This window comes from Rhagoletis zephyria, unplaced genomic scaffold (assembly GCF_001687245.7).
Source record: "Rhagoletis zephyria isolate East Lansing unplaced genomic scaffold, Rhagoletis_zephyria_1.1 Rzeph_scaffold_01877, whole genome shotgun sequence".
Taxonomy (NCBI): Eukaryota; Metazoa; Arthropoda; class Insecta; order Diptera; family Tephritidae; genus Rhagoletis; species Rhagoletis zephyria.
This window is the reverse complement of record NW_016158961.1, coordinates 3,429-18,206: the sequence shown is the minus strand read 5'-3', so window position 1 is coordinate 18,206 and position 14,778 is coordinate 3,429. Positions and strand designations below refer to the sequence as shown.

General features: G+C 32.0%; 1 protein-coding gene and 1 long non-coding RNA gene across 2 annotated transcripts in view; both read right to left on the bottom strand.

Annotated features, from left to right (window-relative positions):
• LOC108365455 (rho GTPase-activating protein 26-like) overlaps positions 1–10,538 on the bottom strand; it is a 32,490-nt gene extending 21,952 nt beyond the window's left edge. The window contains exon 1 of the mRNA XM_017619485.1: positions 10,324–10,538. Within this exon, the coding sequence (XP_017474974.1) occupies positions 10,324–10,501 (178 nt within the window). The 5' untranslated portion in view covers positions 10,502–10,538. The remainder of the gene's footprint in view (positions 1–10,323) is intronic.
• A 1,178-nt stretch (positions 10,539–11,716) lies between these two features.
• On the bottom strand, positions 11,717–12,073 carry LOC108365456 (uncharacterized). Its single transcript, XR_001847931.1, has 2 exons — positions 12,037–12,073; positions 11,717–11,849 (listed from the first exon to the last, which is right to left on the bottom strand). It is a non-coding gene; the product is annotated as an uncharacterized LOC108365456 (long non-coding RNA).
• Positions 12,074–14,778: the final 2,705 nt, after the last annotated feature.

The following is a 14,778-nucleotide window of genomic DNA, read 5'->3' as shown; positions in this document are numbered from 1 at the left end:
TAGGCGATATTTTTATATAAAAATAACAAAAAAATTTTCTCGATAACATTACGAATATTTAAAGAAAAGCAACACGTGGTCATTTGTTTGAGTCACTGCACATTTGTATGAATGTGTGTATGTAGCAGTGATGTGGCACTGCTGATCATTGCAATCGCCGCCGCTGCTGCTATTGTTATTGTATTTACAAAGTAAATGTTTTGTTGTTAATGTTGTTTTACATCCTTTTTTTGTTGTTGTTTGCTGCAGGCCTTCTTTTCGCCTACCTGTTGCAATTGTTGTTATTGCTGCTGCTTTTAGTTACTACTGTTTTAACATGAACGTTAAACGCACAAATTATAATTTGTTTGGCGGTTCACACAGGCGAGAGCAGTAACAAGAAACAGCAGCTTACTTAGTTAATTTTGAAAAACAAGCAAAGCAGTAGACGGTAATAAAACGAGAGGTGAGAAAAAGCGGTGGTCACTACGAGTAAATGCATGCATACATAACTATGTACGTAAATGAAAAAAAAGTTACTTTGAATATACAGCAATACCTATTAACGTAGGGTGTCACTAAGTTAGGAATACTTTTTGCAAAACAATTGCTAAAACAAAACAAAAAAAAACAAATTAATAAACGTGCAGAGAAGCAGCATTATTCTCAATGTTATGGAAATTGTATGAAAACGCCTCGAAGCCGCAAACTTCAAATTATATTTTCAAGTCGGTGACGAAGATATCTTAACATTAACACTAGCTTAACCCATTCGCAGCCAACGTAACATCCAGAATTTACTAAAGGAATAGGATTACTGCAAGTTTACTACAAATATTAGCAGCCCGGCAATTTTTTTGTTATTATCATTTAATTTGCATTTTTATCATGGTTTTCCTATTTTTTAGTTTAGTCAATTTTTTTCTACCATTTTTTATTGGTTGTTATTTATTTTTTTTTTTTGATGTTTTATTATATCATTTTTAATTTTTTATTATCCTAACTTTTCTTTTTCTATTTTTTAATTGATCTACATATTTTTTATTTGCTATATTTTATTTTATTTTTTTGTATATTTTATTCTTCTATTTTTATTTATTTTCCAGTTTTATTTTAGTTTTATTTTTATTTTTTCAATATTTTTTCTTTTGCCTATTTTTTGCTTTTTTACATGTAAATTATTTATTCAATTTTAATTTTTTTTATCATTCGTTATATTTTTAACACAAATCATAATTCCTAACTTTTTTACTTTTATTATTTTTTCTGTTTTATATTAATTTTTTATTATTTATTTCTTTATTATTATTTTTTATTGTTTTTTAAATTTTATTATTTCTTTCGTATTTTTTGGTTTTATTTTATTTTGAATTTTTTTATAAATTTGTCTATTTTTAAAATATTTTTATTTTTGCCAATTTTTAGTTTTTTTTTTGGTTTAAATGGTTTTATTTGGTTAATTTTTTTTTAATTATTCGTTATTTATAAACATAAATCATAATTTTTAATTTTTGTATCTTTATTTTTATTATTTTGTCTGGTTTTTATTATTTAATTCATTATTTTTTTTTTATTATTTATTTCTTTATTTTGTATTATTTATTTCTATATTTTTTATTATTTATTTCCTTAATTTTTTATTATGTTTTGTTTTTTTTTATTTCATATTTTTTGGTTTTGTTTTTATTTTATTTTTTCATATTTATACTTTGTTAATTCTCTTTACTAGTTATAGACCTTTTTTTAAATACTGACTGCAAAATTATTATAATAATTGCATTCCAAATGATTTTTCTTGCCCGCATTTGATTGAAAAGAAAAAATATTTCCCATAATTTTAACTATAAGCAACAGCTGACGAACGACGAACATAGGGCTATCTCAACGATTTAGGCGGCCAGAAGTCAGTTTTGCAAATTTCGCGGCACAAAATCGTCAAATGTCTACGAAACCAAGAAAACACAATGCAAACTTTATGCTCCTTTAGCTTTAATGTGAGGACTGAAATTGTTTTGATGATTTCATTAAGTACTTCCTTTAAGTTTATTGGCAGCTTTGACAGTTTTACCCTGAAACCATTTGACGCTGAGCGCTTGCTGGTGTATTTGTTTTTAGCCGACGTCACAAAAAGGAGAGGATTATCAATTCGTCGGAATAGTTTTATATAATTTTTTTTTTATGTATGGTACCGCATATCTTTGGACCACGTTAACCGATTACTAGAATTCTTTTTTTAAAGGAAAGGTGTTACCTCACAGGTGGTCCCATTCTAATTTGGTTTAAATCCGATTATTGGATCATGAAGAGATTAACGACAATCTTAAATTTGTGTATGAAAATTGAAGTCGGTTTTGTTTTTTGCTTAAAAATTACTTGTTTATGTAAGCATTTGTTGCAGTCACTAGTATTTTTAATGCAATCTTGCCAACAGCAGTGTTTTTTACATACACTTGCATCCAGAACCCTCTTGACTCCCTTCGTAGTATTTAATATTCAAAGTGCTGTTTTCACTGATGTCCAGAAGGTTTCTCAGTAGATTTACTATTCGGATCACATGAAAACGGGTTTGTTATCCAGCTGTAGACATTCTTAGAGTCAAACCTTCCAAGTTAACAGCCAATTTAACGAAAGCAATTTAAGTGAAAAATTATTTTAATTTCTTGAATATTGTATGAAAATTGACACCGTGAAACCGTTATCCATTTTCTTAGCGTTAACTTCGAAGTTACATAAGTGCATTTTTCTGATTTGCTTGGCTTATTTATGGGGTTTTCATGCAAATTGCTAGAAATTCTAAAATATACATGTCACCAATAAAAAAAAAAATCGACGAGCTAGAAAAAACCAAAGATGTATTTTAATTTCGCAGGTCTCTGTTATCTTCGCAGCACTGGCGGCATCTTCCTGGTCGCCAGGGAATACCGACAGATCATACAGTGCCTTCTCGTGACGTTTTCTGCCTGTTGCTTCATCGCTCCTTTCGTTTTTTCAACCATTGCAAATATGCGCACACTTGCTCGATTTCAAACCATTTTTTTGTACAAATTTGTCGATAGCTTTCAAAATTTCGTCGCTAGTGGTGTAAGTCTCAAGTACTTTGCTCATCAAAAGTTCTTCTCTGATTTGCATTGCGGATGGGTACCTCACTAACACGAGAAGAACATTAAACTAAAAAATTCACAAGTTTCCAAACTTTTTATAAGTTCGTTCGCGAGAAGCATAGAAAAAATTTCGATGAAAAAAATATATTTTTCTCGGGTTCAAAACTATCCTATCTTTTAAGTTGAAACCAACAATACACACCCACAGAATTTTATTTCTCTAAAAAAAACATTGTCGCGAGTATTTTGTTCTTGAAATGAAGAAAAAAATAAAGGCCAATGCGAATTTTACGATTTAGCAAAAGGTTCTACAAATATTTTTATTGTTTTAATATTTAATTTTTTCTCTTAGGCTTTTTTATTTTCTAAGCTTTTTGATTTTTTAATTTTTTCTGGTCAACATGTAAATATGTATTATTAATTTTAGAAGAGCTCAAAGACGGATTAAAAAAATAATAAAAGTTGTATATTCTTCTTTTACTATTTTAATTGGTCGATATTTCAATTAGGCATAGCCGAAAGATCCAGCAGATCACAACAGTCTTAAGTCGATATATTGACCAATTTTACCAATTAAAACAATAAGAAAATTTGTGTTAGTCAGGCCTTGAGCAGATGTTAAATTAATAACATTTATAATTTTTTAATAACAAATATTCAAAAAGAAACACTTTAGGTTAGTTCCACGATCTACTCGAAAATACATGGAACAGTTTTGTGTTAACTTCGACAAACATATTTATATGTTAGCTAAGATTAGGCTCCAAAGAAATGTTCGCTAAATGTTTGTTTTAGTTTCTGCCATTTTTGCTTTATTAGTAAATTTTCTGGCGGAATGCTTAAGTGTAACTCGGGGTGACTTTGAGTAGCGTGTGGAACAAAGATTTTATTAAATAAGAAAAATTCAAAAAGTGAATTTTGTAAAAAAAAAAATTTGAAAAACTAATAATATTTAGATAAAAGTTCTAATTTTTGTAATTTGACATATAATTTTTTTTTTTTTAAGATTTTTTTTAACTAAATTTTCCAGACAAGTTTTTACTTGTGTTTCCAAATAATGTACAATGACAGCGCACTGTAAGTACGTGGCAAAATCAGCGTTGCATTTAACTAGCGCTGATTGCTATTGCAATTGCTGTTCCTGCTGCTGCTGCTGCTATTATTCACAACAATTCGCTTGCATGCGCTATTTGCTGTTACGTTAATTGTTTTTGTTGTTATGCATATATGTATGTATGTTTTTTTTTACTACTGTGGCTACTGCTGCTGCTGCTGCTGCCATTGTTATTGTTTTTGCAATTGCATTTCTATGCAAGATTTTGTAATTCAATATTTCGCAAGTTTATTTACTGGATGCATATTTGTCCGTCGGTTTGTGTGACTATAAAGCCAAAGCACAATTTTCCTACACGCTTTTTATTCATATTTTTTTCTACTCCATACTGCTGTTGTTGTTTTTGCGGTTGAGGTAAATAAAGTTATTTTACATTTCATTAAGGCCCACAAAGGAGAAAATTAAAGGGAACAAATTATAAATAAATTGCCACACATTTCAAAAATTACAGCCAATCAAAGTGTGAGATATTTAAATGTGGCTTAAAGGCGAAAGCGAAATCGCTTCGAAATATCAGCGGCAGCGGCAGCGGCAGCGCAATCATCACCTTACACCGTGCTGGGGGGGTTCCACTGAAACAATTTGCGATTCAAATAAACTTAATGAGTTTTCAGAATTACATGATCTTCAAACTTTTGTTGAGGAAAAATTGTTTTGTTTGGGAAAAAACATACGCTCGGTTAAGCGAGTTCCCTTTTTTATACCCGAGCGCACTTGTGCACAAGGGTATTATAACTTTGTTCACATAACGGTTGTTTGTTACAGGCAAAACGAATCGAGATAGATATAGACAAATGTATACATAAATGAAATCAGAATGAAAAGAGAAATCGATTAAGCGGTGACTGTTTGTCCGTCCGTCTGTCCGTTTGTGCACACGATAATTCGAGTAAAAATTGAGATATCCTAACGAAATTTGGTATGTGTACTTCTTTTCAGCGTATGTAGGACGGATGGCATCGAAAATGGGCAAAATCGGACAATAACCACGCCTACCTCCCATATGACGGTAATTTAGAGAAATACGAAATTTTCGTTACATCAGTATCTACATACTAAAGCTAATTTATTCAAAATTGATGCTTGCAACAATTCTTTACCAAGAAATACGTTTATGGTAAATTTTTGAAAATGGGCGTGGCACCGCCCACTTATGATCACATATACATACATATGTATATCGGTAACCCTTCTACCAATTTGTACTAAACTCGGTGAGGTTATTGTGTTTGCCACATAGAAGCAAAACGTTGAAAGTTACTGAAATCGGACTAAAATTACGGCCACTTCTCATATAACGGTACATTTCAGAAATGCTTGAAACTTCTATATTTCGAGATTCAAGGACGCTTATTTAATCAAACTTGATACTAACAACAATCCCTTGAAAAAGAGCAACATTATTTGGAATTTTGGAAAATGGGCGTGATATCGCCCACATATGACTATATATAAGTCTATCTCATTATGTCTAACTCAACGTTCTATCGAAGATGTTTAAAATAGGGATAAAACCACCCCGGCTTACCATGTCACGGTAGTTTTCGGAAAGGTGGAAAACATATATTTAATACTTGCGCCGGGTATTTAGTGTTCGGCTCCGCCCGAACTTAGACTTGCTTACTTGTTACAGTTACGTTTATGATTATTAAAGAGTTACAATATGACCACTTCATCACATAAGTCATGCAAAAGCTAGTGGTACCTATTACTTATTTATGTACATCAAAAATCCATCAGCATATTTTCGTTAAAAATATAATTTTTTACTTGAAATTTATGGTGTATTGGTATAAAAAAAAAGAAATTTTCGTTGAGTATCGAATTTTCTGTCGAACAGAATTTTACTTTCGATGGTGTAGCGAAGTGTTAGAAAATTGTTAAAAATGTATGATTTTGTATATGTTTTCTTACATTTTGGCGGCTAGACACTAATTTTAAACAATTTTTATTAATTTCATGCAGTTCTAACATCGTGAATACTAAACACAAGCTCGAAAGGCTGGTTTTACTTGTGAAAGAAAATCCCAATACTCTGTTGGCGCGATCTCTGAGAACAAAATCGTAGCGCTGTTGATAGTTTTAAAATATTTTAAATAGATTTGGCTCACAAACGCTTCTTTAGATGGTCGGAACTTTTTAATGAATCTGTAGACAAATTTCTTAAATATATTTTATATCAAAATATATTCGAAAGACTAATAAACTTAAACTCTCTTAAACATTTGCTACTCCTGGCCAGTTTACTTAGCTCTCATCCTCTGACGAATCGTTGAACCAGAACTCGTTGTACTCATTTTACCACGTTTTTATAAACTTGCTTTCTTTTTTACTTCATTTTAATTAGAACAAATTTACATAAATATGTATAAGCACAATATTTAGTTTGCTCGATTTGTAAACAAAGCTTCTCAGCGGTGAAAAATATACTATTGTGAACAACCTAAACGAGCGAAATTCACAATAGCGCTATTCTTCATCGAATGAGCGCCATAATACCAAATGAAAATTCGTTCGCTCAGCACTTTCGACCACAGTCGAAAATCGAATGCAATGCATAATAGCACTAATATACATTCTCCAATAAAAAAAAAACTCGACGTGCTAGAAAAAACCAAAGATGTATTTTAATTTCGCAGGTCTCTGTTATCTTCGCAGCACTGGCGGCATCTTCCTAGTCGCCAGGAATACCGACAGATCATACAGTGCCTTCTCGTGACGTTTTCTGCCTCTTGCTTTATCGCTCCTTTCGTTTTTTCAACCATTGCAAATATCGCACACTTGCTCGATTTCAAACCATTTTTTTGTACAAATTTGTCGATAGCTTTCAAAATTTCGTCGCTAGTGGTGTAATCTCAAGTACTTCGCCTCATCAAAAGTTCTTCTCTGATTTGTCATTGCGGATGGAGTACCTCACTAACACGAGAAGAACATTAAATCCCACTACGTCGGAACTTTCGTCAAGATTGCAAACTAAAAAATTCACAAGTTTTCAAACTTTTTATAAGTTCGTTCGCGAGAAGCATGAGAAAAAATTTCGATGGAATTTTTTCTCGGGTTCAAAACTATCCTTATCTTTATAAGTTGAAACCAACAATACACACCCACAGAATTTCATTGAAATCGGTTAAGATGGTTTCGGAGATTAGCGTAAACGAACACAGTGACACGGGATTTTTATATATTAAGATGTGCATATATGCTTTTTTATTTTTTTATTAATTAGTTTAGGTTAGGTTTTCTCTAAAAAAAAACATTGTCGCGAGTATTTTGTTCTTGAAATGAAGAAAAAAATAAAGGCCAATGCGCATTTTACGATTTAGCAAAGTTAAATTTTAATTGTTTTAATATTAATTTTTTTCTATTAGGCTTTTGTTATTTTCTAAGATTTTTGATTTTTTAATATGTTTTTTTTTCTGGTCAACATGTAATATGTATTATTAATTGTTAGAAGAGCTCAAAGACGGATTAAAAAAAATAATAAAAGTTGTATATTCTTCTTTTACTATTTTAATTGGTCGATATTTCAAATAGGCATAGCCGAAAGATCCAGCAGATCACAACAGTCTTAAGTCGATATATTGACCATTTAACCAATTAAAACAATAAGAAAATTTGTGTTAGTCAGGCCTTGAGCAGATGTTAAATTAATAACATTTAAATTTTTTAATAACAAATATTCAAAAAGAAACACTTTAGGTTAGTTCCACGATCTACTCGAAAATACATGGAACAGTTTTGTGTTAACTTCGACAAACATATTTATTTGTTAGCTAAGATTAGGCTCGAAAAAAATGTTCGCTGAATGTTTGTTTTAGTTTCTGCCATTTTTACTTTATTAGTAAATTTTCTGGCGGAATGCTTAAGTGTAACTCGGAGGTGACTTTGAGTAGCGTGTGGAACAAAGATTTTATTAAATAACGAAAAATTCAAAAAGTAAATTTTGTAAGAAAAAAAATTTGAAAAACTAATAATATTTAGATAAAAGTTCTAATTTTTGTAATTTGACAAATAATTTTTTTTTTCAGATTTTTTTTTAACTAAATTTTCCAGACAAGTTTTTACTTGTGTTTCCAAATAATGTACAATGACAGCGCACTGTAAGTACGTGGCAAAATCAGCGTTGCATTTAACTAGCGCTGATTGCTATTGCAATTGCTGTTCCTGCTGCTGCTGCTGCTATTATTCACAACAATTCGCTTGCATGCGCTATTTGCTGTTACGTTAATTGTTTTTGTTGTTATGCATATATGTATGTATGTTGTTTTTTACTACTGTGGCTACTGCTGCTGCTGCTGCTGATTGTTATTGTTTTTGCAATTGCATTTCTATGCAAGATTTTGTAATTCAATATTTCGCAAGTTTATTTACTGGATGCATATTTGTCCGTCGGTTTGTGTGACTATAAAGCCAAAGCACAATTTTCCTACACGCTTTTTATTCATATTTTTTTCTACTCCATACTGCTGTTGTTGTTTTTGCGGTTGAGGTAAATAAAGTTATTTTACATTTCATTAAGGCCCACAAAGGAGAAAATTAAAGGGAACAAATTATAAATAAATTGCCACACATTTCAAAAATTACAGCCAATCAAAGTGTGAGATATTTAAATGTGGCTTAAAGGCGAAAGCGAAATCGCTTCGAAATATCAGCGGCAGCGGCAGCGGCAGCGCAATCATCACCTTACACCGTGCTGGGGGGGTTCCACTGAAACAATTTGCGATTCAAATAAACTTAATGAGTTTTCAGAATTACATGATCTTCAACTTTTGTTGAGGAAAAATTGTTTTGTTTGGGAAAAAACATACGCTCGGTTAAGCGAGTTCCCTTTTTTATACCCGAGCGCACTTGTGCACAAGGGTATTATAACTTTGTTCACTATAACGGTTGTTTGTACAGGCAAAACGAATCGAGATAGATATAGACAAATGTATACATAAATGATCAGAATGAAAAGAGAAATCGATATAACGGTGCCCGTCCGTCTGTCCGTTTGTGCACACGATAATTCGAGTAAAAATTGAGATATCTTAACGAAATTTGGTATGTGTACTTCTTTTCAGCGTATGTGACGGATCTCGTGGGCAATGGAAAACACCCCTCCAATAGGTTTTAGGAAACAACTCGTACGTAATTTAAGCATATCATTAGCTTGCACAACTTACCGTAGTTATGTATGATCACGCACTAGTTTCAATATAATATGTATCTCGGGAACCGTTACTACCAATTTGTACCACCTCGGTGAGGTTATTGTGTTTGCCACATAGAAGCAAAACGTTAAAGTTATGAAATCGGACTAAAATTAGGCCACTTCTCATATAACGGTAATTTCAGAAATGCTTGAAACTTCTATATTTCGAGATTCACAGGACGCTTATTTAATCAAATTTGATACTAACAACAATCCCTTGAAAAGAAGCAACATTATTTGGAATTTTGGAAAATAGGCGTGATATCGCCCATATGTATGACTATATAAGTCTATCTCATTATGTCTAACTCAACGTTCTATCGAAGATGTTTAAAATAGGATAACGCAATGGAGTTTCGAAAGGAGAAACTTTAATACGCCCGTTTTATTCCTCCCCGAATTAGACCTTACTACTACTGATTAAGTTACAAAACCTTCAGCATGAAAAGCTATGTCATATTATTTTGTATATCCATCAGATTCTAAATTATTTTACTTGAAATTATGTGTGGTATAAATTCAATGAGGTTCGATGAATGTAATGCCTTTAATAATACAGAAATAAAATAATTGACATAAAGTTCATTCATAATCATAGTTGGATACAAAAAAAGAAAGACCCATACCTTCGCCATCTTTGGGAAGTTTAGCCATCTGTTAAGCTGAACATGTTTTACTTATCAAGCTTATTAATTGTAGAGGAAATCTCTAAAAACGTAAATTTTGAGTTACATCTCTATATTATTAAACGTGCGACATGACGAAAAACCAAAAAATTGTTTGTCTACAAATTTTATTGAATATTTGTAAATTAAGAAGTATTTATTTAGATGAAAAAATGTTATTAAATGACAACAGTTCCTCCTGTTTTTTTTTGAGAATTCCCGTGGTAAATGTTTTTAGACATAAAATAAGTTTCCACCTATTCGACTCACCTTTAGCCGCGCTCATCAAATCTTTCACCTCCTTGATGATACGCTTGATCTGATGACTAGTGTGATCCAATTCCTTTTCGTGCCGATTCAAATTGTCACGAAACTCTGGACTATCGACGATGCATTCCTCGAATTCGAGTGGCTCGAGGCCGCGACGCACATCCTTGCGGCCGCCCATTTTATTGCTGCGACCCAAACGCAAAGTGCGTTTATTATTATTTCTTCTTGTTATGCTTAGCGTTGTTATTGTTGTGATTAGTGCTGTTGTTGGTGTTGTTATGAGCGTTTTGTTGCTGGCCGTCGATTGTGTGGCTTTGCTGACTTTATTGCTGTTATTGGTGAATTTTTTATTGATGTTATTTAGGTAATTTAAATTTTTGCTGTTCCTGTTGTTGTTATTGTTTAGTTATTAGAGGTTTTCGTTTGGTTATTCTTCATAATTTCAAAAGGGATTGAAATTGAAAGAATGTGATTTATTTGATTGAAATCGAGGTGAATTAATTGGATAAATGAAAAAGGCGGTTAATTATTTCATTTTTTTTATGAATTTTTTTATTCTTTTTTAACTTTTTTTCGTTTGGCAACAAAATAAAGAAAAACAACAACGTAGCTTATTTACACTTTCGTGTGGCGGCAAAAATTAAAAAAAAAAAACTTAATTTTCGAAACTGAAAATTGTTAGTACACATTTGCTACATAACACATAAATAATATTGCAGAATTATTTTTTACCAAATAAGAAAATAAAAAACTCAAAATAAGAATTTTCGCTGATTTTTAACGTTTGGTGACACTTGAGTGATGAAATTTTGCTTTGTTTCATCAAATCACAAACACACTTTCAGCTACATTTTATGCCGCTTTCATACACATTTGCGTTTCTTTTTTTGTTTTTTACTTATCGCGTGAAAAAATTCCTGTCTTTTCAGTTGCCTTTTTTTAATTTCTCATTATTTTTTGTTGCTTTGCTTTTATTGTGCATTCCTTTGCATCGATCTAGTCAATTGTTATTGTTTGCTTTACTTGCTTGCTATGCAGTTGTTGTCGCTGCGATGACTGTCGTTGCACTTTTTGCCACAGCACCCGCAAACACACACACGCACGCACGCATACTCGTGCAGGCCTTCGGCTGGAAGACAAAACTTTGCCGCGGTGTTGCTGCTCAACTGCAATTCTACCTCTTTTTCTTCTCCCTCCACTGCTGCTAGCCTAGCAACTCTTTCACTCGTACACACGCGCCGTCCGTTTCGTTCAGTTCGCGTTCGCACTCGTTTCGTCTCTGTTACGCGCACGTTTCGTCTTCGCTGTCGCGCAGCCGTATTGAAATTCTTCAATTCTCTCAACTTGTTTTGGCATTTCGTTTCATCACTCGTTTTATTTAAAATTTTTTTTTTATACTTCACTACTTTGCACACTGCTTGCGTAAATTTGTTTGCAATTTTATTTTTAAGTTTTTTTTCATGGAAATTATAAAAGGAATTGTCTACGCCAATTATACGAAATAATGAAAATTTTTCCAATTTTAGCTGCAAATAAAATTAAGAGAAAACAAACACAAAATTAATAAAAAGAAAAAACCTTGGCAAGGATACAGCGGGGCGCATAGCAGCGTGGCAATGAGGAAAGAAACTGCCGAAACTTGTTTTCATTTTCACTGTCAATAATTTGCTGCAAACTTTTCAACGCTTCTACTCCACAAAATGCAGGCCATACCTAGTTGGTTATTTTACTTGTAATACTATTAAATTAATATCTTTTACAATTCCAAACATTTCAAAATTTTTTCACCAATCAATTAATACTACTGTGTTCTGGAATACTTTCAGTCAGTTCTGTACATATGTATATTTTCACTGCCAGCCAGCTATCCAACTGGTTTCGCATAGCTTTAATGCCCAGTGTTGCATCAATCTTCTCTATATAAAGTGGTAATGTTCGAGTCCTCGATCAGCGATCAGTTTAATCGCGCATTCCTGCTGTAGCCAACAACAGCCTTTGAAGCACTGCTAACGTGCTGTACAGAAATGTTAATTCATTCGAACATTTTACAGTGGGCAAAAAACAATATTGATGCCTCCTGATTCCAGTATATTGCTCGAGGAGAGGTCCAAGGACATTAGGTACTCTTTGTAGTTGGAGTCTGTACCTAATCTAACGATCTTAAGACGAAATCAGGTCTAATTGTCCTGAGATAAGTCTTGAGGACGGTCATTGAGCCTTAGCGACCGGACCGGATTCTCGTTATATCTTACAGTATAATCGTTTAGCAATCAGCCATGGGGGCAACTGTATACCTAATGGGGAATGCTGAGCAGACGATATGCAAATATATCAGCGATCTTATCGAGCAGACATTCCGGCTTAGGAATTTTGCGTTAGGTGTTTCGGGTTGGGAGACAGTAGTTAGTTTTCTTGAGTTAGGGGATTTCAGTTGATAGTTACACTGTTGCCTAATGTTTAGTGTATTGCTAAGTCGGTAGGGTCAATAGTGTCGGCATGCATTTAGCTTTGTTGAGTCGTAATTGGCGTAAGTCGGTCTTCTGTATACTTTCTTCTCTTAGTCTGACCACCTTCTTGGGTTTTAAGCACCAACTATTGACTGTTGATAGTTTTGCCTCGAACCTTTACCGACGTTGGGTCCCCCAATATTATTTGCCTTCGAGATGAAATTTGATGTACGGAAATGTCCGAAAAATTTAAGATAGCGTAAGCTCAATTACCCAGACTAATTACCAGATATTCTGAACATTAGCATCGCAGCAAAGGACAATCCGCCGCCTTTCCCCCGAGGTGGCATAATAGTGTTCCACCCATTGATTGACACATGAAGCCCAAAAAATTCTTCAATCGAATTCTGAAAAAGGCTTCTTAAATTTCGAGATAGGGCGTTTTCGAATGGACTTCCGAGATAGGTCGATCTTTCACTCAGGTGTCGATATGAAATTAATTGTTTTTTTTTTTAAAGCAATAGAATTAATAAACGTAAATTGGAAAAAAATTAAATCAAAAAGAATAATATTTAAAGTTAAACAAAAAATAGTAAAAAACAAATTATTTTTTATAACCAATCTAAGAATTAAGTAGAAAAAATTGAATAAAAAAAAATAATTGAAATAGATCCTAAACTTGAAATTTATAAAAAACCTACTTTTCTTTTAAAAAATAAAATCTAAAAGTTAAAGAAAGTGATAATTAACAACAAAAAAGCAAATTAAATTAAAAAAAAAAAATTGGTTTTAAAAATATTTGTCTTGTTTAAACAATAAGATCTAAAAATTAAAAGGCAAATAAACTAAAACACGTAGAAGAATATAAGTGCTTTCTTTCAAAATAGATTTCTCACGTGCGAGTGGTGAATGAGAGAGCTTTTTCAATAAGACTTTTGTATTACGAAAGACTTTTTACTTCGTAGTAACAACGGTTTTCCAAAAAAAATCTTCGATATTCATTGCACATTTCGCATCATTCATATAACAAAGGACAAATATCTTTTTATACGTTGCAATAGAACGTTTTTAACTTAAATGGCTGCCCGCAGTTCTCAAGAAAAATCACAAAAAATATTTTTCATAATTTCTGTTGCTTGAAAAAGTACTTTTCTGCTTCTGTAAATTTTCTTGAAGAAATAAATGTAAAAGAATTTATTCCTTGAGAGCGGCATACTGATTTAAAAATTTTTGATAGAAGAAAATGTATTTTTTATTTCTTGTGCATCATTTTATATGAATTTTGCGTTTTTCTTGAGAACTGAAGACAGCCCTTTAACGGTTACTATCAAATAAATAAAAATAAATAATAAAGTTTTAAGTTTTATTTTTCATCAAGAAAATAAATTTCATATTTTAACTTTTTACGTTGATCCAAAAAATAAAAGTCAAATTTTAACTTGCGTTTTTTGACTGAAAAAGTATAGTTGAAAAAATAACAATTATTAATTGTGTCATTTTAAAAAATCATAACAGTTACGGTCCCTGGATTTTGTTAACATTTAGGCCAGTTTTCTGAAGTACCTTTGAAAAATTTATCTACACTTTAAGCACAGAATATTTTTCAGGTAACAATGCTATTGTTAATATAACCCACAAAAGGCGACAGAAAAAAAAAATATTAAAAATCAACACGAATTCTTCGCGGCTTCAAAGAAGTACTTTTTTATACTAAATTTCCATTTGCTAGAAACTACATTAAAAACTTCGAAGCTTTGATTTACATATGTATGTACTTAAATACATATGTACATGCACATTTGGTTTGGATTATAGGGCTGCATCCAGCTCACAAGAAAAAACGCAAAATTCGTATACAATTACCCACAAGAAATTGAAAAGAAATTTTCCTCTATCAACATTTTTTAAATCAGTTTGCAGCTCTCAAGAAAAAAAATGCTCGTATATTTATTTCTTCAAAAAAATTTACACCCAAAAGGAAAGTAATGCCTTGTATCTCAGTTCAGCG